This window comes from Euprymna scolopes, chromosome 15 (assembly GCF_053919585.1).
Source record: "Euprymna scolopes isolate OS-2025 chromosome 15, ASM5391958v1, whole genome shotgun sequence".
Taxonomy (NCBI): Eukaryota; Metazoa; Mollusca; class Cephalopoda; order Sepiida; family Sepiolidae; genus Euprymna; species Euprymna scolopes.
The window spans coordinates 50664719-50691179 of NC_136496.1; the positions used below are offsets into that span (position 1 = coordinate 50664719).

The 26461-nt window shown below is 32.4% G+C and overlaps 1 protein-coding gene across 1 annotated transcript in view; it reads left to right on the forward strand.

The window, feature by feature from the left end:
• The window catches only part of LOC145293823 (dihydrolipoyllysine-residue acetyltransferase component of pyruvate dehydrogenase complex, mitochondrial-like), a 292023-nt gene that overhangs the window by 198452 nt on the left and 67110 nt on the right, over positions 1-26461 (forward strand). Inside the window, exons 6-7 of the mRNA XM_080140463.1 lie at positions 10392-10477; positions 11727-11867. Coding sequence (XP_079996589.1) covers positions 10392-10477; positions 11727-11867 — 227 coding nt within the window. The remainder of the gene's footprint in view (positions 1-10391; positions 10478-11726; positions 11868-26461) is intronic.

Consider the following 26461-nt stretch of genomic DNA (forward strand, 5'->3'; position numbering starts at 1 on the left):
AGTTGGTTCCTTTATTCTTTATTAATTCGATCGGTGATGTCAGGAATTCAAACTTTGATTTACATGGTCTATTTTCCTTCCTTCGCTCTCCTCTCCAACTGACTATCACCATGTGTGATCTGCTCTGAATATATGATCCTCATCCACTCATTCTTCAACTCTTCTTACTTTGAACCCACAGATTCCTATATTGAGAAATCTCCTTTGTTTATGATGTCAGAAGTGTGGTTTTCAAACGTGACTAATTTTCATGTGGCTTTACATATGTTTGTCCAAACACATTTTTGGCAAACAAAAGAATCCTCAGTTCTAATTCTAACTTTTTTTTAAACAATATATTTTAACTCGCATTGTGCATTCATTTAACTGATATATTTAATATCCAGATTTTTAAAAGAATGGACAATTGACTCTTTTTCCGACATAAACAATATTTAACTATTTCTAATAGAATTAATAATGGACTTAATTTCTAACATTCCATTTTCCATAACACTTGCCTACAGAGTTCGATTCTAGCCTTTTCCTAATATCATTTTCACTTATCTAGTATGTCTTTCTACTTACATGAGAAGTGGACAGCCCTTTCATGTAACAACTTCTCTTGTTGAAATGTTATTTCTAAATCTATAAAATTCAGTTGGCAAAATTTTTCACAATCATTAAATGAAATGGCTAATATTTTAATTTAAACAGATGTAATTGTTTATGGTGAAATACAAATCCACTGTTTTTAACATGGATGTGTACTATATGGTCCGTTTAGAAAAAAATTCTATTGTTCAGATCTGATTTTGTGTTTTTTAAAACCATTTTTTTCTTTTGTATTGTTTGTTCAATTCAGTGTATATACAACATACTGTTACATAGTGTTCTCATTGAAGTTATCACTAGGGTTATCATAGAGGGGCACCAAATTGACGTTTGGTGTATAACATAAAAGAATTCCGTGTGCGTATGATCATCTAGTTTCATATGCGGTTGTGTGTGTTCATATCTAATTGTTCATATGCTTTTGTGTGTGTGTTACATGCATTTTCTTCGACATTTACCTTACTTCATGTGTCGTTGATGTGATCAATCTGGAATTCATCTTCTCTTGAGCGGGAGACTGGTACCTGTTAGACGAAGAGTTATCACTCCAAGACGATGAATGGGTTTTATAGTTTTTTATTTACCTCCCAGATGTCGACACAGAATATGGAAGTAAATCTTGCTTGCTTTGAACACGTCAGCGTCCTCCACTCCCAGTGAAGGGGAGGGAACAGCTATTAAGCTGTCCGTCTTCTTCAAAGCCCAAATCCAGTCTCACAGATCTAGCCAACCTGACCACGTCACTCATACGTAATCTGGTCAGCTGACCCTCGGTTCTGGTAAACGTGTCTACACTCCACGTTTACTCACCTCTCTCTCTCTCAATCCATTCTGTAACATTCCTTCCCCCCCTTTTTATCAAAATGTATGGCGAAGGCATACATTTTCTACTTCCCACATTTACTAAGAATGGGATATATATGCTCACCCCACTGGCAAAGAAAACTGTCATACTTTTATTCAATATACTAGCTAAAATAATATCAACAAATAATACCATGTGGCGCTAATCCTTGCGCCCTCGAAGGTCAACAACTCCCTGTGACCCCATGGTCTCTTCATAATTTAAATCAGAATTTCAGGAGCATCCTTTACTCCCGTCGACACTACGCGTGATCGATAAATTCTCGGCAATCAATCGAATAATAAAATCGAGGTCCATCTGCCTCTTCAAAACGGACTATCATCGTCCTTGGCTTTACAGATCAGCTTTTCTTCCCATAGGTAGCACACAAAAAAGATTTTCCCATCCCAAGCCTTATCCTATTCATCATAAGCCTACTCTTATTACTAGTATTTTGTGGGAAACAAAAAACCTCTTAACATTCCTTATGGTGGGTAGCCTTCTATTTTTCTAAGTACTTGCATACATATTTCATTCATCTTCGCTTGAGCGATTCGTAACATAATGGCCATGTCAGCCATTGCACCCCCTCTGCCCCTTACGCCATGTCAGAGGGCATTTCATTTGCTCCCTGAAGTTGATTACAACTAGATCCGCTCACGCTGGACAGAATACATTCCGTTTACTGCTATGTCAGAAAAAACTTTTTTTTTTCCAAAGTCGGTAAGCGCAACCTGCCTTGAAGACACATAGCTTCACGGAAAACATCGGATTTCCACACATGGAAGTACTCAAAGTTGCTCCATGTTGATTCTACTCGAAATCAATAGAAATCACGATAAAAAAAAAATAAAATTCGAATCACTTCTTGAGAATAATGAAATTAATAACTACCCATGTAATTCAACACCTCTCCAAAATTCTAACATGCTTGCCACTGAAATTAAATTCCATTCACACCCCACTTTTTCTTTCATTTCTTCATCTAGTTTATTTAACCCTATATTTATCCTTTTTTTTTTTCTACTTTACTTATGTGGTCAAAACGTCACTCATGTCAAATAGAACATTTATTCTACATTTTGAAAATTAAAATTAATACCGACTGAACCTTTGACTCTTCCGAAACTTAAGAACTAGTTGATCCCTTATACATAACCCAGTAGTGTTTTTTATTATTATTATTATTTATTACACTGTTTAAATCTTATTTCTTCTCTTTTTCCAATTTTATTATTACTATTATGATTATTAATTAATTAATTAACAACACGTTCTTTCTTTTATTAATCATTCTTTCAATAGACCCCACAAGCAAAGATTCCACCTCCCCATTCTGTGAAAAAAAATACATGTCAAAGAACAAGAAAATTCTGCACAATACCGTTTGACAACACATCAATTACATAAAAATAATAAATTAAAAAATACAAAAATATCCTATAAGCAATCACAAAGTCCCATCTCACTAATAACAAAATCAGATTCGTGGAAACCCAAAATTGACTCCTGAGGTCAGCTGCATAGTGCATCCTCTTTTACCATTGCACAGAATTCAAAATTAAAGAAAAATCACAGTCGTTTACAAAAAATACCTAGACATTTACAATAAAATACATAGTCGTTTCTAAAGTAAAATAAAACGACTCGCTTATCAAAAGTACATATTGTTTTTCATTAAAAGTTAGTTTCACAGTTTAAAAATGCAACAAAAATATTCATAACTCATATTTGTGATTGACGTGTTTATCTTTTGGTAAGCTGAAAGGCTCATTCCCGACCCACACTGTTACTAAAGTCATATGTTCTATTTCTTTTTTTTTTTCTTTCTTTCTGGTTTACTCACTGGCTGTTCATTAAAAATTTACAATTTATTATCTGTATGTCTATCGTCATAGCTGTTTTTTTTTTTTTTTCAATTTCTTCTATTGTTTTTTCTACACAGAAACGTTCTTTTTTTTTCTTTTCTTTTCTTTTTAACGTACCGTTCTACCCTTAATTCTTATTAATTTATCATATAAATCTAGCTATATATAATTTTAATGTGTCTGTTTTTTCTTCAGAACCATTTCTTTCTTTCTTTATAAGAGGTTCTTCATGTGTAAATGTGTATTTCTTTTCTTTTTTTTTTTTAATTATTTTTCTAATTCGCCTAGTGTTTTAATGGACCCTTTTAAAACATTGTGTTTGTGTTGATTTGTATTTTTTTTTCTACTGTTCTTTCTTTTTTTCTTTCTTTTTTTTTTTCCAGACATTTTATTGTGTTTTTCTTGTCCTTTTTTTTTTCCTTTTTTCACCGTGGTAACCGAAGTTCTTTTTTTTTTTCTTCTTTTCTTTTAAACCCACCCTTGCTAGGTGGTCTGGTCAGTTACGGCACCAAATTGAACGTTTGTTACATAGGGTTATCATTGAAGTTATCACTAAGGTTATCATAGAGGGGCACCAAATTGACGTTTGGTGTATAACAAAAGAATTCCGTGTGCGTATGATCGTCTAGTTTCATATGCGGTTGTGTGTATTCATATCTAATTGTTCATATGCTTTTGTGTGTGTGTTACATGCATTTTCTTCGACATACCTTACTTCATGTGTCGTCGATGTGATCCATCTGGAATTCATCCTCTCCTGAGCGGGAGACTGGTACCTGTTAGACGAAGATTTATCACTCCAAGACGATGAATGGGTTTTATAGTTTTTTATTTACCTCCCAGATGTCGACACAGAATATGGAAGTAAATCTTGATTGCTTTGAACACGTCAGCATCCCCCACTCCCAGTGAAGGGGAGGGAACAGCTATTAAGCCGTCCGTCTTCTTCAAAGCCCAAATCCAGTCTCTCAGATTAGTAATACACACGGACGAAAAAACGCTTTGGATAATCACAGATTTCATGCTAGTTCTACTAAAATAGCCATATCTTTTAAACCAAAGCACTTCAAGTCTTCAAATTACTACTGTTTTGTTCGGAAATGAATATACTTTCAAATGAATTAATAAATATGAATGTACATTATATATTTTAAGAGTTTTGAGCAAATAAAGTGATAAAAATGTGAACGTCATAAAATGGCGTTTTCGGTAAGGTTTTGTAATGACCCCCCCTGTTTTCTAAAGGTCCGTACCGTGATTGTATGAAGAATTTCGTCATGCAATTTTGGAATCAATAAGAAGAGGTGTTAATCTTAATACTGTCAAGTGTCCGAAATATTTTTGACCATTTCTTTTTTTGTCGTGTTAAAAATAAGACTTTAATATGCCGAGTATTGAACATTTTGAAAAAAAAATTCTTCGGACACCCAGTAGTAAGTAAATCAATCTTTTTACTATCTTTATCAATTAAAAGTATTATTTTATGTTGAGTAGGACCGCGGTAATTGATAATTTAAAAGGACCTACCCGAAAAAAAAAATTGTTTCTATTTCGAGAATTTGGTCAAATGAAGTTAATATTACTAGAAGCAGCAGCAGCTACAGCCTGTAGAATCAGCCATAGCACAGTGTATAAACAAACACGCGTTCTTTAATTTTTATTCAAGAACGAATTAAGAAAAACAAAATGAAACATAATGAAAATAATTAAGAAAAACAAAATGAAACAAAATGAAAACATAATGAAATATGAATATAAATGTTCTTATGTTTAATTAGAGCTATTTTGTTATCAGAATAACATTAGTTTAGAACTATTCGGTTTTCAGAATGTATAATTAATCCCAACCAATTCGGCATTATGAATCTGTTGCAATCGCTCACATTTTTCGTCAAATTTAAAAACATGGTTAAAAAAAAACAAAAACTTTTGTAGATATATAGCTTGCATGCACTTTTATTCTTTAAATTAGTTTTGAACAGCGAATTAAAATAATGTTTTACTGCGAACAGCCACAAATGTTTTTTTTCAAAATCCAAATAAGTATCAAAATCTCGTTTATACATAGATTCGAAAAAGTTGTCAAAAAACAAATATATAACAAATAAATGTTATCAAAGGCAAGATAAGTTACTTTTCTACCTAACTGGATAATTTTCTAGTGTTTTTATTTAATGTAACATGTTTATTCAGCTCGAAAAACATACAGTGTTTACCGATGTATTGGAAAATTAAAAATGGCGCCCGGCCCGACTCTCTTTGACACGGTAAGTTTGAGAAAAGGAGTTAAAAATTAAAAAAAAAAAAAAAAAACTATACAAAATACTGTTAAAAACTCACCGAATATATGTTAGCCTATGTCACGGTAACATATATTGAGCGAGTTTCTAACAGTATTTTGTCTACTTTTTATTTTTAACTCTTTTCCCCAAACTTACCGTTTCAAGAGAGTCGGGCGGCGGGCGCCATTTAAGATTTTCCAAAACATCGGTAAACACTGTTTTCAAGCTGAATAAGCATGTTACATTAAATAAAAACACTAAAAAATTATCCAGTTAGGTAGAAAAGTAACTTGCTTTTGATAACATTTATTTGTTATATATTTGTTTTTTTGACAACTTTTCGAATCTATGTGTATAGTAATACAAACCCTCAAAATCTATATCAATATTCTTGAAATTTTAAAAGCAGTTAGAAAACACATCAAACTACAATTAGGAAGCTTTTTATTTTAATTTTTTTTTCTACTTATTAAGCGAAAGATATTTTTACAACCTGCTCCAGCGTAGTATAAACGGCCTATGGAATTAACACCTTCAACCTCGAAAATAGAAATCAACAAATTTATGGAATTTTCTTTGAAATTTCGCAACGCAGTTTCTTATTAAATTAAAACTAAATATATAATATAAAGCCAATAATTATGAACCGCTAACAGTAAATATGAGTGATGAACGCTCTCTTTGAAAAAAAGCTCTCTTAACTTCACCTCTAATCCAAATTATGTGTGGCAAGTCTCCTCCTAAAACACTCTTTAACCCTAACAATAACACTAAGTTCGAGTGGCAAGCCCCCCTCCCCCTCCAACAAAATACCTCTGTAAGCCACATACAAGCATCTAAAACAAACAAACAAAAAATAGGTCCTTCCTTAAAGAAAATACACATAAAAATAAATTGGTTAACTGTCCTAAAATGCTAGAATGGCCAGGAAATGGTGAATTATTTTACATTAAATTTTTGTGAAACTAACCGCTCCCCCCTCTAATATTGTTTTTGTTAGCTTTGTCTCTGTCAAGTTTTCAGTATGTTCACACACAATTTTCCTTAGCCCTACAATTAATTCAAAGTCCGAATGGCAACCCTCCACATATTCTCATTGCATAGAAACCCTCTTAAAACTACACATAATCATCTTAAAAAAAAAAAAAAAAAAAAAAAGCATGCATATTTTCCCATAGAAAAAAACCCAGTTAACTGCCCTAAAATGCTAGAATGATCTGTAATAGGAAATTATTTTACATTCAATTCTAAAATAATTTGTTTATCTTTCATTAAAGTTTTTCATGGCATTTTATACATAATTTCCTAAAAAGGTAGAATCACATTTTGGAGGGGTGGTCAGAAGGAGTTGAGTGGGGTTAAACAGAAGGTGTTAATCTACAACAATACCAAAGAAATATTGCAATATATTCATTTTTAAATGGTCTTATGTTTAGATTTAAGTTTTTTGTACATAAAAGCACATTACAATTCAACTTTGAGTTCTCCAACTTCTTTTCTGTTTATGGATACATGGCATTTTGAAGGAATTGCTGCAATGCTGCATATTTATGCACATTTACTGCAGATTATTTGGAAACCATAAACTTTGGGAGATTTTCAGTTGCATATTCTGATTCCTTGTACAAAAATACACTTATACAGTAAATTTCATTTTTTAGTCTTGTGTTTTAACAAAGATATGACATTTTTACTGAAAAAGTAGTGTAAAAAATGTGACGAAACGCATATGGTCTTAAAGAGGGAAAAATATCCAAACGTGTGAGGCACAAAAATAGCCATAACTTCCTTAATTTTAATCAGATTTAAAAAATTTAAAAAGATTCTTTCTTAGCTCATCAAGCTCTTTCTATGCATACCAATATTGAAATATTTCAAGCTATTTCAATTTTTTCATGTGTATTGCTACTCAGATCTAGCCAACCTGACCACGTCACTCATACGTAATCTGGTCAGCTGACCCTCGGTTCTGGTAAACGTGTCTACACTCCACGTTTACTCACCTCTCTCTCTCTCTCTCAATCCATTCTATAACAATACGATCATGATGGTACCAACAATACCAACAATATTACATATATCATTTGCAATTATATAACAGAAACATCAACAGAAAAAAAAAACTATTAATTGTGTGAAGAAAAGGTTTGATTTTTTTTTTTTTCTCAATTATTTTTCAATGTTTTTTTTTATTTTGTCCAATAAATTAAAACAAAAGTGTTTTTTTTTTTTTTTTTTTTTTTTTGCCGACTGGGAGTAGTTGGAATTATTTATTTTTTTTTTCAATGCTAGGAAAATTTCCTTAAGAAAATACTTTTTCCTTGGACTTTTGGATGGTATCAGATGACAGCAAAGTGGAGGGAGAAGAAGTAGTGGGCATGTAAGGAAGCGCTCTTCACTAACTGGGTAACTTTCAGACTGGTCTGCTGATGTTGTGTTTGCATCATTTGAAAACCTAGACACCTCAAAACCATGTGGACCTGACCTCATCCCAGCTGTGCTATTAAAAAAATGCTCCGCTGAGATCGCGCCTGTTCTCTCTAAACTCTTTAACAAATGCCTTAACGAATCTTGCTTTTCTGGCTGCTGGAAAACTGCTTCTGTGGTACCAGTTTACAAAAACTCTGGCAAAAGAACTGACTCATTAAATTATCGCCCAATTAGCCTCCTCCTTCTTTTCATCAAAATATTTGAGTCCTTAATTAATCAAGCTCTAGTCCACCACCTTACAGCTGCTAAACTTCTGTCAGACCACCAATATGGATTTAGGCAAGCCTGTTCTACTGCAGATATTCTAACTGCAATCTTTGAACATTTATACCAAGCACTGAATAAGGCAGGGGAGAGGAGGGCAGTAGCCCTAGATATAGAAAAGGATTTTGACAGGGTATGGCACAATTGTCTTATGAAAATAAAATCCTATGGTATTACTGGACGAATACTTAGCATAATTAGATCCTTCTTAAATGAGAGAAGAATCCAGGTTGTCCTTGATGGGTGTACGTCCAAAAAATTTGATATAAATGCGGGTGTACCTCAGGGATCAATCCTTGGACCTTTATTATTTCTGATATTCATAAATGACTTACCTGATAAAATTGTCTCTGAGATGGGTATATTTGCCGACGACACCACGCTCTATAGCAGGCACGTGGGAAAAACTAATGGGCACATATCTAAGGTAATGGCCGAAACCCTAAAGGAAGATTTTCAGTCTGTAGTGGAATAGGGTCATAAATAGATGGTAATGTTCAACGCTGCCAAGACAAAACTAGTTTCCTTTAATAATTACATGAAACGTTACCAACCACCAATAGCTATGGCTAGAGATATTTTACCTGAGAGCATTTTGTTCAAGCTCCTTGGCTTAACGTTCACAGGAAACATGAGTTGGAATAAATACATTGAGATCATTGCTAAGGCTGCTGCAAAGAAGGTGGGCTCTCTCTATTATGCTAGGAAGTTACTTATGCCTGAAAGTATCCTGTACCTCTACAAAGCCACCATTCGCCCATGTATCGAGTACTGCTGTCACATTTGGTTTGGTGCATCTGCTACTAGTCTCTCACTCCTGGACAGGGTCCAAAAGAGAGTCGCCAACCTAATGGGTCGTGAACTGTCATCTAAACTTCAACCCCTATCCCACCGACGAAATGTTGCATACCTCTGCCTGTTTTACAAATATTTTAATAATGGATGCTCTGACGAACTACCAGCACTTGTACCCCTTTGACGAAAATACCCCCGACAAAGCCGACAAGCAGCAAAGTCCCATCCCTACACAGTTTAGATCCCTAGATACAAGAAAGCCTTTTACTCGAATAGCTTCTTCCCTAGAATGGCAAGACTTTGGAATTCTGTTCCGGTTTCCTGCTTTCCCAGCTGTACAAGTTCAAGTGTAATGTGAACAGACATCTTGCTGCTAATTTCCTACATAATACCCCTGGAACTTAGATCCCTGATAGTAGCCCCCTACATCAAAGTGGCAATATGCCTTGTTTGGGGTGAAAAAAATTAAAAAAACATGCCAGGATATAAAATGAACCAAAATAAACTGAATATGATGATCTCTTTTAAACTAGCTTAAAGGCTAAATTGCTGAAAGTAGTGAACTAGGTCATAATCACCAATTTAATGTTTTACATGCTCTTTACATGAGTTGCATGAGAAACCTTAGTGAATTACATTCTTAAGTGCTAGCTAGTTGAAAATATTTTCACAAGATTTAAAATATGTGAAGTAGAGTACATGATTAAAGATATCTGACAATACTTCTGAGCTGTTTTGAAATACACTACAAAATCTGTATCAAAGACAATAATTTCAAATACAGTATTCAAATACGAATTTCATACAAATTTCAGCATGACTTACATTCATTTAAGGTTACAACACCAAATATATTCAAAAACATGTTTTAACAATAGTTCTTTCGTCTGTCATGTTGCTCACAGATTAACGAACTTGGCGTTCACAACAGTAAAGTGAGAAGTAAATAAGGAAGTTGCCTTATAGAATTAACATTTAGAATAGCACTAGCCACTCTACTAGATATTTTCAAAAACACACATCTACAGAAACATGTTTAGCCATTTTAGTCTCTGCAGTTGAAGAAGCAAAAGAAAAAAATCCTTTCTTCGGCCGATTTTGTTTTTATGGCAGAAGACTTGATCTGCTGTCTGTATTTTTATGCATTGAAATTTTTTTTCATTTTTGTGCGTAAAAGTTAAAATATTTCAAATTTTAATCTAAAAATGTTTTTATTTAATTTACTCTGTTGCATGTTGTTGGTTTTATTTTTAGGTAATAGCCAAACGTTTACTACAATCTAAGCAGACAATTCCTCATTATTACCTTTCTGTTGATGTCAAAATGGACAATGTCATCAGGTACTGGCTTTGGCTTTTCTTTATTTTTAACACTGTACAGAACAGAATGTTTGAAAAAAACTTGCAATTTTAATTGTCTCAGTATAAAAAATCACTGCTTCACACTTTGATTAGCTGAGATGAATGAAATCATGTTTGTTTTCAGGCACTCATCTTAATAGAGTTAAAGTTCTAAAAAGTGAGTTGGTGATGGTGGTTATATAAAAAAACATTAGGACAGTTGATATATTCTGTGGATAACTATAACCCTCATCTTGGTTATAAGTTTCCAAACATTTCACCCACTATACTCACCAGCCCCTCTAAAAGTCCTCCATTAGTAATGTTATTAATATTGAACACTATTTAAAAGCTATTTTATACTGAAACTGTTTTATGCAAAAAATCATAAAATAAAAATAATGGTAAATTTTATATTTTAATTTTGTAGAGTATGGAGATGACCCTTAGTTGCCATTCATGGTAGGTTTACTCAGACCTGGAGTTAGTGGCCCATCTGTGAGTAAAATGCAATCTCCCATATGAATAAAAGCATAATACAAAGTGCCTTCAATAAGTTTCTAGACTTTTTTTTCTATGTGCACTGTTATTGATAGTACACACAGTACTCTAGTACTCTTCAAAGTAATCTCCCTCGGCTGCAATGCATTTGTTGTACCATTACAACAATTTCTGGAAGGCCCCATGGAAGTCCTCTTGTATGAGTTTGTCAATGACCCTTGTCACAGCCTCATCTCCTCAATTGTCTCATGATGACAGCCTCAAAGGTTTTCCTTGAGCTTAGGGAATAATCAAAAGTTACAGGGAGCAAGGTCTGGAGCTATCTTGATGCCCATCTTGGTCAAATAGTCTAAAAGTTTATTATTTTGCAGACTTTCATCTAAGATAAGTCTGCAAAATAATATTAAAAAAGAATCTCTTACTTTTATGTGAAAAAAAGTTTGAGATTTACAAAACTCTGTTTTTGATAGTCCAAGTAATTGAAAATGATACATAAATAAGCTTTCTTGGTGAAAACATCTGTAGATATTGAAGTTTTAACTTTGTCACTTTTATTGAAAATTCATATTTTTGTTAATGATGAAAATATAACTTCAGGACTCTTTAACTAAGATGTGATTGGTTCCATTCAATTTGTAGAATGTTTTTAGTGTCACAAATTTCTCTTAAAAATAATCTGTCAATCCTAGTATTTTTGCCTAAAAATGTTTGATCAAATCTCTGCTATTAAGATACTGCTTTGTTTCAGATTGAGGAAGGAACTGAATGGGATTCTCTCCAAGCAAAATATCAAATTATCTGTAAATGATTTCATCATCAAGGCTTCAGCGCTTTCCTGTTTAAAAGTTCCTGATACAAATTCCTCTTGGTTGGACACTGTCATTAGACAGTAAGTATACACATCTTTAAGATGATTTTGCTAGCTTTTTTTATTGATTTGTATGATAGATAAAACTTTAAAGATTAAAGATTCAAACATAAGAAAAAATAATTTTTTTTCTTTATATTTGAATTAAAGTATATTCTGTAGTGAGTAAGGAATCTTTGTAAGTTTAATTTTTCTCTAAAAACTATCTTCCATATTTTAAGAGTCTGGATGAAGTAGAGAAACGTCAATCATTATATTGTGTTTTCTAAAATTGAAGGAGCAGATATGATTACACTCAATAGTCTAACAAATGGAATTGTAAGTATACAAATCAAAAACTTAAGTTGATATACATATACTGGAACTGTTTATGGATTTATTACTATTTTTTACTAATCAATTAAGTTTAATAAACCATTATACATAATTTTTATTGATTTTATAAAAGCTTTTGATTGTATCAAAGTTAGACAAATTTTGGTCAATTTTAGACAAAACCCCTCTCAGCAAAAACTACATCAATCTTCTAAAAATTACTTTGAGGGATCACAGGCTATTATAAAACCTAGCCTTGGATTTAGCTGCTCCATAAATATCAAAAAGGGAGTCAATCAAAGAGATGTTTTCAGCAGTCCTTTTTTGTGTTGCTCTAGCTGATGTTATGCTTAACCCATCTAAAGCTGTTGTTCTCTTTTGGAAACATTGTCTAAACGACCTGCCACTTATTTACTAAGAATTTCTTAAAGTATTTTATTGGTTAAAAATTATATTAGAGGTAACAAAATGTCCAAAGGTGTCATTTTTACCACCATTTGAAATTTTTTTGATTCTTCACTTGCCCAAAATTTCCAGGTTGATGGGGATTGGGCTCTACTGAGGACAGATCTCTGAAATTTTTTTTTCACCAATGTTTTTGAACAGAGTGAACATGTTAGTAGTTATATCAATGGTTATTTACCATCTGTATGTTTTTGGGGAATGTCGTTTTCAGATGTTTCCAAATGGGAACATCGCCCTATCTAAACATAAAATAGTTTCTCTATTTTTTCTTCAAAAAATAAGTTGAAATTTATAAACATAGTTTTGGTTTACACTCCTGATGTCAAAATTGTAAGTTGTATTTTAGGTACATTCTATGGCTGGATACATGATATGAAACTCTAATGGCTATCATGAAACAGCACCAAAATTCAGCCATACTACTAGTGATAACTGAACAAACTTTTAAGTAATAAAGTCAGTTTTTATTTTTAACTCATTATCTTATTTACATAGATTTTTAGAGATATAAAAATGAACAGAAACATTTTCATTACGTTAGAAAATGCTATTGAAGAAATTGAAGCATGGACAGTCAAGACCTTGTTTTACTACGACCCTCAAACTACCCCTTTGCATCTGATGAAAAAGGTGATGATGATATTAGTCTGGCAGGCAATATCAACTTTCCATCAGATGTCACAGAAAAGATGACACATTGGATGATGAGGATATCATTGATGAATCAATGTCAGAGCCTGGTGAAAACAAGAGGAAATGGAAAGCTAGGGTGTGAGTTTTCAAGGATGACTGGTATGATCGTGAAGATGACTTCATTCTTCTTAAGGAATTTAGTAATCTTGTAGATAAAAGTTTACAAACTATTTTTTGATGAAGTGGAGTCTTTTTCTTGAAAATACAATCAATTATGCTACTACACAAAATAATGATGCTACTTTCACCATGGATAAAAGTTATTTATGGCACATTTTTACAATAATGACATTTTCTGCCAATAACACATGTCCTCAATTTAGTATGTACTCGTCAAATGATACTGATTTGGCTAGTGCTTTTGTGTGAGAAGTAATGTCAAGAAATAGGTGTCATAAAATCAAATCTTCCATACATGTATGTGATAATAATTTACCAACTGATGATAAATGGGCTAAGTTATATCCATTATTTGACATCACAAATCAAAAGTTGATCCAGTTTGGGCTATTTTCTGAATACTTGACGAGCAAATGATTCCTTATTTTGGATGCCATTCATATAAGATGTTCATAAGAGGGAAACCAATCAAATTTGGATTTAAAAATTGGGCCTTGGGTTCAGAAGATTGATATCCTTTCAAAATAATACTGTACCAAGAAAAGTCTTCAGGCACCAAAGATGAACCCTTAGGGCCAAGAGTCATCAAAGAGCTCTTTGAAGTAGTTACAGATAAAAGGAAGCATAATGGTACATTTGATAACTTTGTTACATCGATGAAACTCCTTGAGGAATTAAAGGAACTATTCATCTCAGCTACTGGTACAGTAAGAGTTAACAGGTTACCTGGATTGCCAACAATTAAACAATTGGAGAAACAAAAAGAAGGTTGATGACTACTTCAAGCACTTTAGATGTTTGTGCTGTCTGTTCGGTTGACAAAGTGGTTGCAGTTGCCTCAAACTACCTAACTCTTGAGCCCAATCAGAATGTTAAACACTACAGCAAGGCCAAAAAAGCTTGAATTTATGTCCCTCAGCCACATTTGATTGAGCACTAACATCACTATGCGTGTGTTGATCTCTTGCATGGTGGAAAAAAGCCGTATTGGGTCGAATTGATAAACTGTTTGTTTGCTGCAGCATTTTGATTGTTTTTTTTTGTCACCTTCACCTGGAAAAACATTTCTCAACTGGAATTCCTCAGGAGCATCGTTCATCAATATATCAGGTATGATCAGGAAGCAAACCCACTAAATGTCGGTATTCCCAACATAGTTTCAACACCAATGATCATTTTTTGGAGTTGTCATCACAAGGTCAATACAAGTATTGTCAGAAGAATTGTTGCAAGGTTTGCACAACTTGCAATGTCCAGTAAACTGTTTCCCATTGTATCACTCTTGGTTGACATAATTTCTCCTAGATTGTACCTTTTAGTATTTGTGATGTTTTTGTATTATAAAACATTAGCGTTGTTTAAAAGTTATTTTTTCTTATGACGTTATAAAAAAAAGTGTTTCTGGAATTAAAATTTGAAATTTCATAAGGGACCTTAGGTTATGATGACTGTTAGGCAGTAAACATGGTTTCATTGCGTACCTCCCCCTTCTTCAATGAAACCATGTTTACTGCCTAACAGTCATTCTACATCATTAGGAAAAATTTCTTCAGATATTTTTTAAACAGGCTTCATTAAAAAATAGAGTATGTTTTTTAAACCTTTTATTGTTTAAATAATTTGATCTGTATGTTTTATTTAAAAAAAAAAAAAAAAAAAATTGAAAAGACATTCTTAACTCAGTAATGAGGTTTAGAAGATTGATAGGGAAAATTTTCCAATAGATAAGCATTTTATAATTTTTAGTCACCACTTGGAAAAATCACTCACAAAGGTCACTCTTTTACTCACGATGTAAAACACTGCATGGGAGAATGCACTGTTAAAAAGTAACATATCTTATATAAAAAAAAAGAAGACATATTTTGTAACCGCGTGTATGGACGCTTGTGAAAATAGCAGCACCAGTTGAAGGATAGTAGGCTAGCAAAAATATTAGCAGCAGCCGTTAAAGCACATATGCAAATTAGCAAGTGTGAGCAAGTTTGTATCACAAGAAAGGGAGAGAAAAAACACATGATAAAAGGAAGAAGCAAGTTGTGTTCCAGGGAAGATGGACGAGAGTGAGAAAGTAGCAAGACTTTTAAAAAGCATGTGTGTGCAAAAAAAAATTTGGAAATAGGATGAAATGTGTTGTTTTGTAGAAACCACAAATAAATGCATTTCAGTTGCATTAAAAAAAAAATGCCGAGTCGGATTTTTCTTTCTTTCCTATAAACTTTTTTTTTCTTCACATTACAATTTAACCCATTTTGAACATGGGGAGGGTGGAGGCATAATTTCCTATTCTGGTCTTTCATCTAACAATTTAATGAACATAACTCCTGTTAAAAATTAATTTAACTTGATAGTCCTAACAAGAAAGGTAAATTTTTACTATCTTACCTCTAATCCCCTAAAAAATAAAATTTACTTTTTCAACAGCTTTAGAAAATATGGTCAAAGAATGAATAAAAATAATATATAACTATTTGAGGGGATTATGTTCCTAATAAGGAGCACTCACTTCATGGCCAGTTATTTTTTATTCTGTTTCAAATAAAAAATCCTTTACAGATTCATTACATACCATGCTGAAATAATAATGTAATGATTCAGAAAGCCATTCTAGAAATGGAGAGGGGAGGGGGGGGTCTTTGTAAAATAATTTGTATTTTCATCTAACAATTTATGAAACAGAAAAGGATAAAACGAAAAAGTGGTAATATGTTATCACTAATCCTATGTCATTCCCCTCAAAATAAATAAACACAAGAGTTATCTCTCAGAATAAAATAAATCAATGTTGGTTAATTGCTCTAAAATGCTTAAATATTTAGGAAATAAGAGATCATTTTTACATTAAATTTGTTTAAAATTGATACTTCACTCTAAATTAAACAAAATTTTATTTTTATGAGGTGTTCACAAAGTCAAATCTCTTATTTTAGAGGTGGAGAGTGATTTTAGTAGTGCCCCATCAAAATAATTTAAACATTGGCAAAAACTGACCAACGGTAAAATAAATTTTAAAGAATTAAAAAAAAAAAAACAGTTTTATAAAAATGTTTTAGTAATTATCCAAAAATTTTGATCAGTAACTAAGTTACTGATCAAAATTTTTGGATAATTACTAAAACATTTGATCCTAAACAAAAATGTTTTTATTAGCAATACACATGGACGATAAAATTCTTTTACTAATTAGAATTACAAGTTGATTTTTTTATGTTTAGATAATTGTTATTTTATCAACTTGTATGAAAAGAGCTATGTAAAAGATGCTTAAAACCTTTTGAATTATGCAAATACCATCAGTAGTTCAAAAGTTATGAGAAATTTAAGTGCCCAAATTTATGCTTTTCTGTGGGATTTTTCTTTAGAAAAAGTGGGCTAAATTACAGATGTCAACATTTCAAGAAATTCAGTAATTTCGCCACATTTATTTATTTTTCAAGCTATTCTCATGAAACTAGGTACTCTTATGTAAAATTGTGTATTCTTTCTGATTATGCAGTCAAATCTGATGTATCTCTTTACCATAAGCCATGAATTATAAATTCAGATGTACACATTTCAATTTTTTTTTGAACTGGCACATGGTATCATACAGTGGATGTCTATTCATGAACAAAACTAAGTATTATAGTGGTATTTAAATATAGCTTTATTGAGAGTATGTATTTATGTGCCTCCCCACCAAAAGAGAGCTTAATCTGGTGTGTAACCATTGAATGCTTAAAGAGCATTCATGGCTGGTATTTACTACTCCACTCAAAGAAAAAAAAAAATTGACTAGATATGAATTAATCTCAGAAATAAATCGAAGAAAAATGTTCATATAGATTTTGGATTTCTGTAAAAGATGGAAATTCCCATAGTCGACCAGAATTTATGCATTTTGGAACCAGTCCTATTTTCAATTTTGTAAATCCTCTCTGTCTAGCCCAAAATATACCCCTATTTTTCAGATATTAAGCAATGTCACAAGGACATTTATTGGTTGGTAATGTTTATTTGGGTGCTTAGGCACTTATGTTACCATGCTATTTTTCAAATAGTATTTTCAAGTTAAATTCAAATTTCACAATATCTTTTTTATTTAATTGTTAGGTGAAAGTACAGAATAGTTAATAAAACACCCTCCCCTCCCCATGTTAAGACTGAGTTTCTAAATGTTATTATTTCAGCATGGTAGCATAGGTGCACAAGTACCTTTTTATTTGTTATATATATATATTGTTGACAACTAAAAAACACAATTCTACCTACATATATATTTTGTTGACAACTAAAAAACACAATTTTACAAGTTAGAAGTTATAAATACCATGATAACAGAAACGCATGTACTAAGTATATTTTGTTGTTTTTTAATGCTTTTAGTACATTGTACTAAAAGCATTAAAAAAAAAAATAGTTTTGGCTCCGTATTGTTTGGAAATCAGATTTGAAAAACTTGAACATTTTTTTTAAATTGACAAACTTAGAATAAAAAATGAAACTGTTTTTTTTCTGCTTTCATTTTGGAAGCAGAAAAAACAGTTTTGTATTTTTTTAGAAGAATACAAACGAAACACATTAATACTCTGACTAGGCAGCTGAGCACTGGTCAACGCATTAGCGCATAGTGAGCCATTTTTCCGTTAAATCTATATTCTGTAATTTCTATAAAAGATAACATTTTAAAGAAATTTCTGCACAAATATTTACATATAATATAAAATAATTCTGAAACTATTATCTATATAAAAATGGATGATATATGCTGATTTATCTTATCAATTTTGAAATATTTTTTGTCAACTTTGCTCGGTCATAACTTTGCTTCCTGTAGTCGTAAAAATATAAATCAAAGTCCAGTAGAGATCGACTTCTATGTAAGTTTCCCATTTTGCTGTCGTAATTTTTTACCGTTTTTTTTTTTTTCCATTTTTAACTTGAAACAGAAAAACATTGAACGCATAAAAGCAAAATAAATTAACATCATTGGAATGCTTATTCTTTTCTCTTTCCATCAATATAATTCTTTTAAAAATTGACTCACAAATAAGATATGGCTTGTTGAAGCACATTAGGTATGTAATATTGCCGATGTCCATGAAAAGACAACATACGCATGTAAATGCATGTAGAATTTGGTCATGAAATTTGGAAATGAATTAGAAGAGAAGTCACTTTTAATAGTTTGGGGTGTCTGAAATACTTTTGATCACTCGTATTTTTGTTGCTCTAAAAAAGACTTCACCATTTATTAAAAATTTTGAAAGAATTTTCTTTGGACATCCACTAATAGGTAAATTCATCTTTTTACTGTTTTATCTATTAAAAGTATAATTGTATGTATGTTTTCTCTTGTGGTAGTAGCTAGTAATTTAAATTGACTCTATCTGAAAAAAAAAAAATTGTTTGGAAAACTGTCTGTAGTAGCAGCAGCTATAGCATGGTTGTAAACAACTGATGGTTTTTGTTGACTTTTATTCCAAAACGAAATTTTAAATAAATTGAAAATATGAATATAAATGCGTTCTTACATGTTTAATTAGAGCTATTCGGTTATCAGATTATATAATTAAAGCAATCCCCGCCACCTGTTGGTGTTCAACTTACAATTTTTTTTTTGCATATTTCTGATCAAATTTAAAAAATATATATTTAGATAGCTGAAAATAAGCTTATATATATATATATATATATATATATATATATATATATATATATATATATATATATATATATAACTTGCATGCACTTTTATCTATTGCATTATTTTTTTATGGTGAATTAAGTGTATTGCTTTGAACAACCAAAAATATGAAATGATGTTTTTTTTAACTCATTTTTACACACTCATTTGTTTAGCAAAATAAGTAGCAAATTTATAACAATATTTTTTAATTTTATAAGCAGAAAACACATTAAACCACAATTATGAAGCGATTTTACTTCTAAGTGGAATACAAACTAACAAAGTTGAGGGAATTTTCTTCAAAATTTCATAACTTGAAATTTTAAAATGCTTTTTATTAAATTATAACTAGTAATATAACATTTGCTGACACACACACATATTTCTTTATTTATACAAACATTTTATTATTTAATAAATAAGTAAATTTATATTATACCCGGCTTTACCTGTTATTGAGCACTATTTTATAAACATTGGATTAACATCTAGGAAACAAAAGCAATACAATCAATACTAATATATATATATATAGAGAGAGAGAGAGAGAGAGAAAAATGAAGATGCTTCTTTACTTCTTTAATACCCATAAAAATGATGAAAAAAATGTTTCTCCAGTTTTCACATTGATATTTGTATAAAATGATGTCTCAATCAGTGAAGTTAAGATAAAACGTGGAAAGTTTAAAAACGAAATAATGTGTATCTCCGTATAAAAAGAATAAGAAATGAAATTCATCTGAGATTTGAGAAGGATTTGTCAGCTTTAGCAAAATGTTTTGGATAATTAAATAGGTGGGCAAAAAATACTTGATATTTTTTCTAATGTCACATTTTCTGTTAGTGACGTCACTTGTTTTAAATAAATTTTTTTTTGTCTTAATTCCTGTAAAATATAACACCCTCATTTACAATAAGTGTATATTTCAAAGTAATTTGATGTTCAAAATCTAAACCATAACATTTTGAAAAGCCAATGACTTTGAACCACTAACCGTAAATGTAAGTGTCAAACGCTTACTTTAATAAAATCTCCTTTAATCCTACCTCTGACCTAGGTAAGAGTGGCAAGCCTCCTCTTAAAATCTCCTTTAACCCTAACAATAATGCTAATGGCAAGCTCCTGACTCAATAAAATCCCTCTGTAAGCCACATAAGTGTTTTAAAAAAACATCTTTCCATAAAGAAAATCACACATGATCTCCCATAAAAATAAATTGGTTAACTGTCCTAAAATGCTAGAATGGCCTCCAAATGGCAAATTATTTTACATTAAATTTATGTGAAACTGACCCCTCATTCTAAAATTGTTTTGTTTCGTTTCTGTTAAGTCTTCAGGATGTTCACACAGAATTTGCCTTCACCTCACCATTAACACAAAGTTTGGGTGGTAAGCCTCACGATCCTCCCGTAATTGCACAAAGTGTCTCTTAAAACTCCACAGTCGTCTTTAAAAAGAAAAAGGTTAACTGCCCTAAAATGTTAGAATGGCCTGAAATGGGAATTATTTTACATTAAATTCTAAAATAATTTTTGTTTATCTTCACATGTAATTGCCTAAAAAGGTAGTCACATATTTTGGTGAGGTGGTCAAATATGAAAGGTATAATCTACAATAATACCAAAGAATTCTTGCAATGTATTCATTTTCAAACAGTCCTAGATTTATGTTTCAGTTTCTTGTACATAAAATGTATTACAATTTAACTTTGAGTTCTCTAACTTTTAATGGATATATGGAATTTTTTAGGAATTGCAGCATATTTATGTGCATTTACTACAGATTATTTGGAAACTATATATATATATATATATATATATATATATATATATATATATATATATATATATATATATATATATATATATATATATATATATATATGATCTCCATATATAATAAAATGACTGCAGAAATTCCCCTCTGGACCAAAGTATCATAGGTTTGCAACAACAGATGCCACATACAAATTCAATACATCTAGGCTATTACCCACTATCCTATGTAGTTTTTGAACCATTTATGACACATTGTCATTGTTAAAATGTTACATTCCATCCTATGAGCAACACCTCACATCTTTAGAGAAAGGAATCCCAATTTTTTTCACTAAATATTTAGTCCTAACACTACTACCAGTTGTCACTAGAACAAATTCTACACGTTTCACAGATTCTGTTATTACAGCAACTGTAACTGGCTATTACCTCCATAAGCCTAGCATAATCTTTTCATTTTCCGATTTATAAATAATAAAGATTCCCTCACTAAAGTTTGTCGATTTTGATTGACTGAGCTCTGAAAATTCTCATTTTCTTTGCTTATTAAACGACCGCTTACTCACATTAAAATATGGCATCACTTAGAGACATATTAAGACGTCTTCATCAAAATAACAAATAAATTGACCAGCTTGTACAATAAACTTTTCATACGATTGCTGACATTTCAAACTGCTGCATTCAATATATTTTTAAAACAAACTCAATTTTTACCAACTATTTTATTTCCGCAACAAATTTCTTTAAATAAATTGTCTTTTTCAAAAAATTTTTTTGTCTTTTTTGGAACAAATCGCAATTATTTGGAAACTAAACTCTTCAATATATATATATATATATATATATATATATATATATATATATATATATATATATATATAAAATAATAAAAAAATTAAAAAAAATGAAAATTTTTCAGAAATTAATAATGGAATACGTCGTATGAATACAAGCAAGACATTTTACTATACAACTGAATAAATATATATATATAAATAAAAAAAATAATAAAAAAAAAAAATATATATATATATATGTACTTATTGATTTGTAAATCGCCACTTGTTCTCGTCTCCTCTTACCAACAGCGACTATAATTCATTCCTCGCATTGTGACAGCCTTCTAAATCTCTTTTACATACATATCCCACACAATGCTTCAAGCAAACTACATATCAATCTTATCCCTTAGTCTGAGCCAGACAGAGTTTGCAACAATCAAAAAACTGTTTCAGATCTCCGAAAAGCGTGCTAGGACCGGATGCCAAATAAACTTTATCAAATGCTGCATCAAGCACAAGATTCTCCCCAACACTATCAAGAACTTACACCTTCCGTCTAACGAAATTCAAACCATCAAGAAATTTCATCCAAACGTTCTGCATGAAGAAACTCTCCACCATACACTTCACAGACTTATCGAAGAATTCAACACCACTAGGCCTGAACTGACCACAACACACGAACCTACGATTCACAAAATAACGACAGCCATAGATAAATGCTACCACTACTCCCTACAGACCGAAAAAAAAAGACTGAAAAATAAATTCACGTGGCTACTACGTAAACACAAACTCGCACACACTCCCAGACAAGAAGACACCAGGGTCAGCGCCCAAACAACGCAAGAAACGCACACCTAAGTCACAGACCTCACAAACTTCTTCACACATGAAGAGAAAGACCTTCTTAGCCTTAGACCCAAATTCATCATCACTTAAACAGTAAACAATAACACCCTGTTCAACATAGAAACACACTTCTGCAGAGCGGTTTACCACTTAAAATGGATGAAATGGATTGCCAACAACAACACTAAAACACAGCGCACCACCAATGACTTCCCCGTATATCAGTTAGACCACCCATTACATCCTCCACCAAAAGACCAGGAACTAGACACTAAGCTTGCAAGATTAAAACGAAAGATATTTGACATCATAAAACACAAACAAGGAAGCGTTATACAAAACATCTCGTATAAACAACGCTGCACACTTAAGAGCCTCAAGTGCAAAGACTTTGTTTACCTACCTTCCGATAAGGGTAAGGAATTCTACGTCATAGCTCGAGACATATACGACCACCTTGCACTCACACACCTAAGCAACGATACATTATACACCCCAGCTACTGACACTACATCCACGCAAATCGAAAACAACATCAACACCGCATGGGCCGACATGTAGAATCAGAAAACTCCTCAACAAATACAAGCAGAACTTCACTACTAAAAACAGCAGACTCCCCACTTTTTACCATCTCATTAAAACACACAAAAAATCAACAACCTCGCAAATTAGACCAATAGTTGCAAACATTGAAGGGCCCTTATATAAGATCTCTTGGCTACTCTCTCAACTACTTAAACCTCTACTCTCCTCCTTCCCCAGGCACGTCAGCAGTTCCGACGAAGTACTCCACCGTCTAAACACCCTCCAACCACAACAACTAAAACGAGGTAAATACGCCTTCAGCCTCGATGTAGTTCCCTCTACACCACGGTACCTGCACACCCAGCAGTAGACCTAATCACCGACCACATCTCCTCCTGCAACTTACACTGCTTCGGCCTGACTCCCTCAGACATCCACAAACTCCTACTTATAATAGTAGACAACACATACTTCACCTACCAACGCCAAACATACAGGCAAATTACAGGACTGCCCATGGGTTCCAGCCTCTCAGGAATACTGGCCATCTCATACATGGACAGACTCGAACGCCGAGCCCTCAACACGTGCAACTCGGTCATATTTCTCTCGAGATATGTCGATGATGTCCTGATCTTCACATCATCACGCACCGACGCTGAGAACATCTATGCGATCCTCTCCGATTCCGACCCACACATAGAATTCACCATCGAACACCCCAGCGATGACGGATCTCTATCACTCCTAGACTTCAACCTAAAAATATCAGACGAAGGAGCTGTCATCACTAAATTCTACCGGAAACCAGCCAGCCGAAGTATATTTATACACTACAAGTCTGCCCTCCCTACTAAGGCCATCATCGGATACGCTAGGAATGAGATAACCCACATCCAAAGCAAATGTAGCAAGCCAAAAGACAAGACAGAATGCACTAAACGGTTCCACCAGGTCCTAGAGACCAACAGATACCCCAGCACTATCATTAAATACCTTTGGAACACGAGAAAACGTGTAAGAGGCTTCCCCACCAATACTTGCTTCCTTAAAATGCCCCACCTCAGTGACAAGATCACAACGGCTATCCGCAGGGCTATCAGGAGAGAGGGTCTCAATATGCAACTAGCTCACTCTAGGCCATCTCTTAGACAGAAACTCTCTAAACGCAGGCAAAGCGAGGACCCAGAACCATGCACATTAGCAAATTGCCCCGTATACCCCGCAACAATCTGCCACCGCACACACGTAGTATACAGACTAGAGTGCTCTGCCTGCGGAAAATTCTACGTGGGCAGCACCACGAGACCTCTACACATAAGAATCAAAGAACACATACAAACACAAGCATCATCATTCCGAAAACACCTCAACACCTGCAGAAACACTAGCAAATCTATTAAAGTCGATATTTTAGCCACAGAACGCAATATCGGGAATCTTCGCATAAAAGAATCGCTACTAATATCCAAATTACGACCAGAACTCAATAACAGACTGGAGCTCGGATCTTCATTCATTATATAACTCTACACACGGCTCTAACAGTTACCATTACAACCATGATCCATTAGAACAGATACACCACTGCACACAGCTCACAGCCCGCCTCACATTCCAAACAGGACATTACCACAACCTCCTCCCATATAAATAATATGAAAAAAAAAATAATAATAATAAATAAATAGCAACACTAACCTAAACACCCAGCTGCCAACCCGACCCATCCTCATCTTTCACAGCCGACCAGACACAGCCCAGCAGGTACTTAATAGCAATAACATACTAAAAGAAACTTAATAAATAAAACAGCAGTAAATATTTAAAAAAATAAAAATATGTAATAATAATAATTAACTAACATTAAAAGTTACTGAAGTAATACAAACCAACTAAAACTAAAAGTTAGCTGAAGTAATACAAACCAATTATAAAAAAAATAAATAAATAAATATAAAAATCTACTACCACTCATATATAACACTACGTACGGCTCCCACCTAACACTTACCATTACAACCATAACCCATTAGAACAGATACACCACTGCACACAGCTCACAGCCCGCCTCACATTCCAAACAGGACATTACCACAACCTCCTCCCATATAAATAATACAAAAAATAAATAAATAGATAAAATAACAATAATATACTAAAAGAAACTTAATAAAACAGCAGTATATATCTAATTTAAAAAAAAAAAATCTAATTAAAATTAAAAGTTACTGAAGTAACGCAAACCAACTAAAATCAAAAGTTAATACAAACCAACTAAAATTAAAAGTTAATACAAACCAACTAAAATTAAAAGTTAATACAAACCAACTAAAATTAAAAGTCAGCCGAAGTAATACAAACCAATTAGAATAAAAATAAAAAATAAATAAATATAAAAATCTACTACCACTCATGAATATAAACAAATTAACAACTCCCAAAGAATGTCACCCCTATTCCCCTTCCCTTCCCCTCACCTATCTTCCTACCCCCAGCAACACTAACCTAAACACCCAGCTGCCAACCCGACCCATCCTCATCTTTCACAGCCGACCAGACACAGCCCAGCAGGTACTTAAGTGACCCAGAAAAGCAGAGACACCCACACATCAGCAGAAAAAAAAATAAATAAATAAATAAATAATAATAATAATGATAAAGACAACAAAACAGAGAACAATAAAAAAAGCTCACGCTAAAACAAGTTATAAACCAAAAAAAAAAAAATAAACAAATAAATAAAATAAAAATAAAGACAAATAAAAATAGCAAATTTATAAACATGTTAATTATCTAATCATACCATACATAAATCCCCTACTCACATTTGCCCCGAGGCCTCACATAGCTACACAACTTCCGGCCCTTCATCTAGCATGCTTTGAATCGACCTGTTACGCACACCATTTGAAAAGGGAAAATTTTTCCGAAATTAATGATGGAATACGTCGTATGAATACAAGTAAGACATTTTACTATACAACTGAATAAATATATATAAAAAAAAAAAAAATATATATATATATATGTACTTATTGATTTGTCAATCGCCACTTGTTCTCGTCTCCTCTTACCAACAGCGACTATAATTCATTCCTCGCATTGTGACAGCCTTCTAAATCTCTTTTACATACATATCCCACACAATGCTTCAAGCAAACTACATATCAATATATATATATATATATATATATATATATATATATATATATATATATATATATATGAAATGCATTAGTTTGAAACATCACAAATCTACAAAAAGCACAAAATATAACTATAACTCTGGACTAAATTGAAGAGGTTAGCTCCCAATTTTTTTGTTTTAATGCTGAAAAAAATATGAAAGTTTATTGAACATAATAAAACAAACTTCTTTTTTGCCAACAGTTTTACTTCCGAAAAAT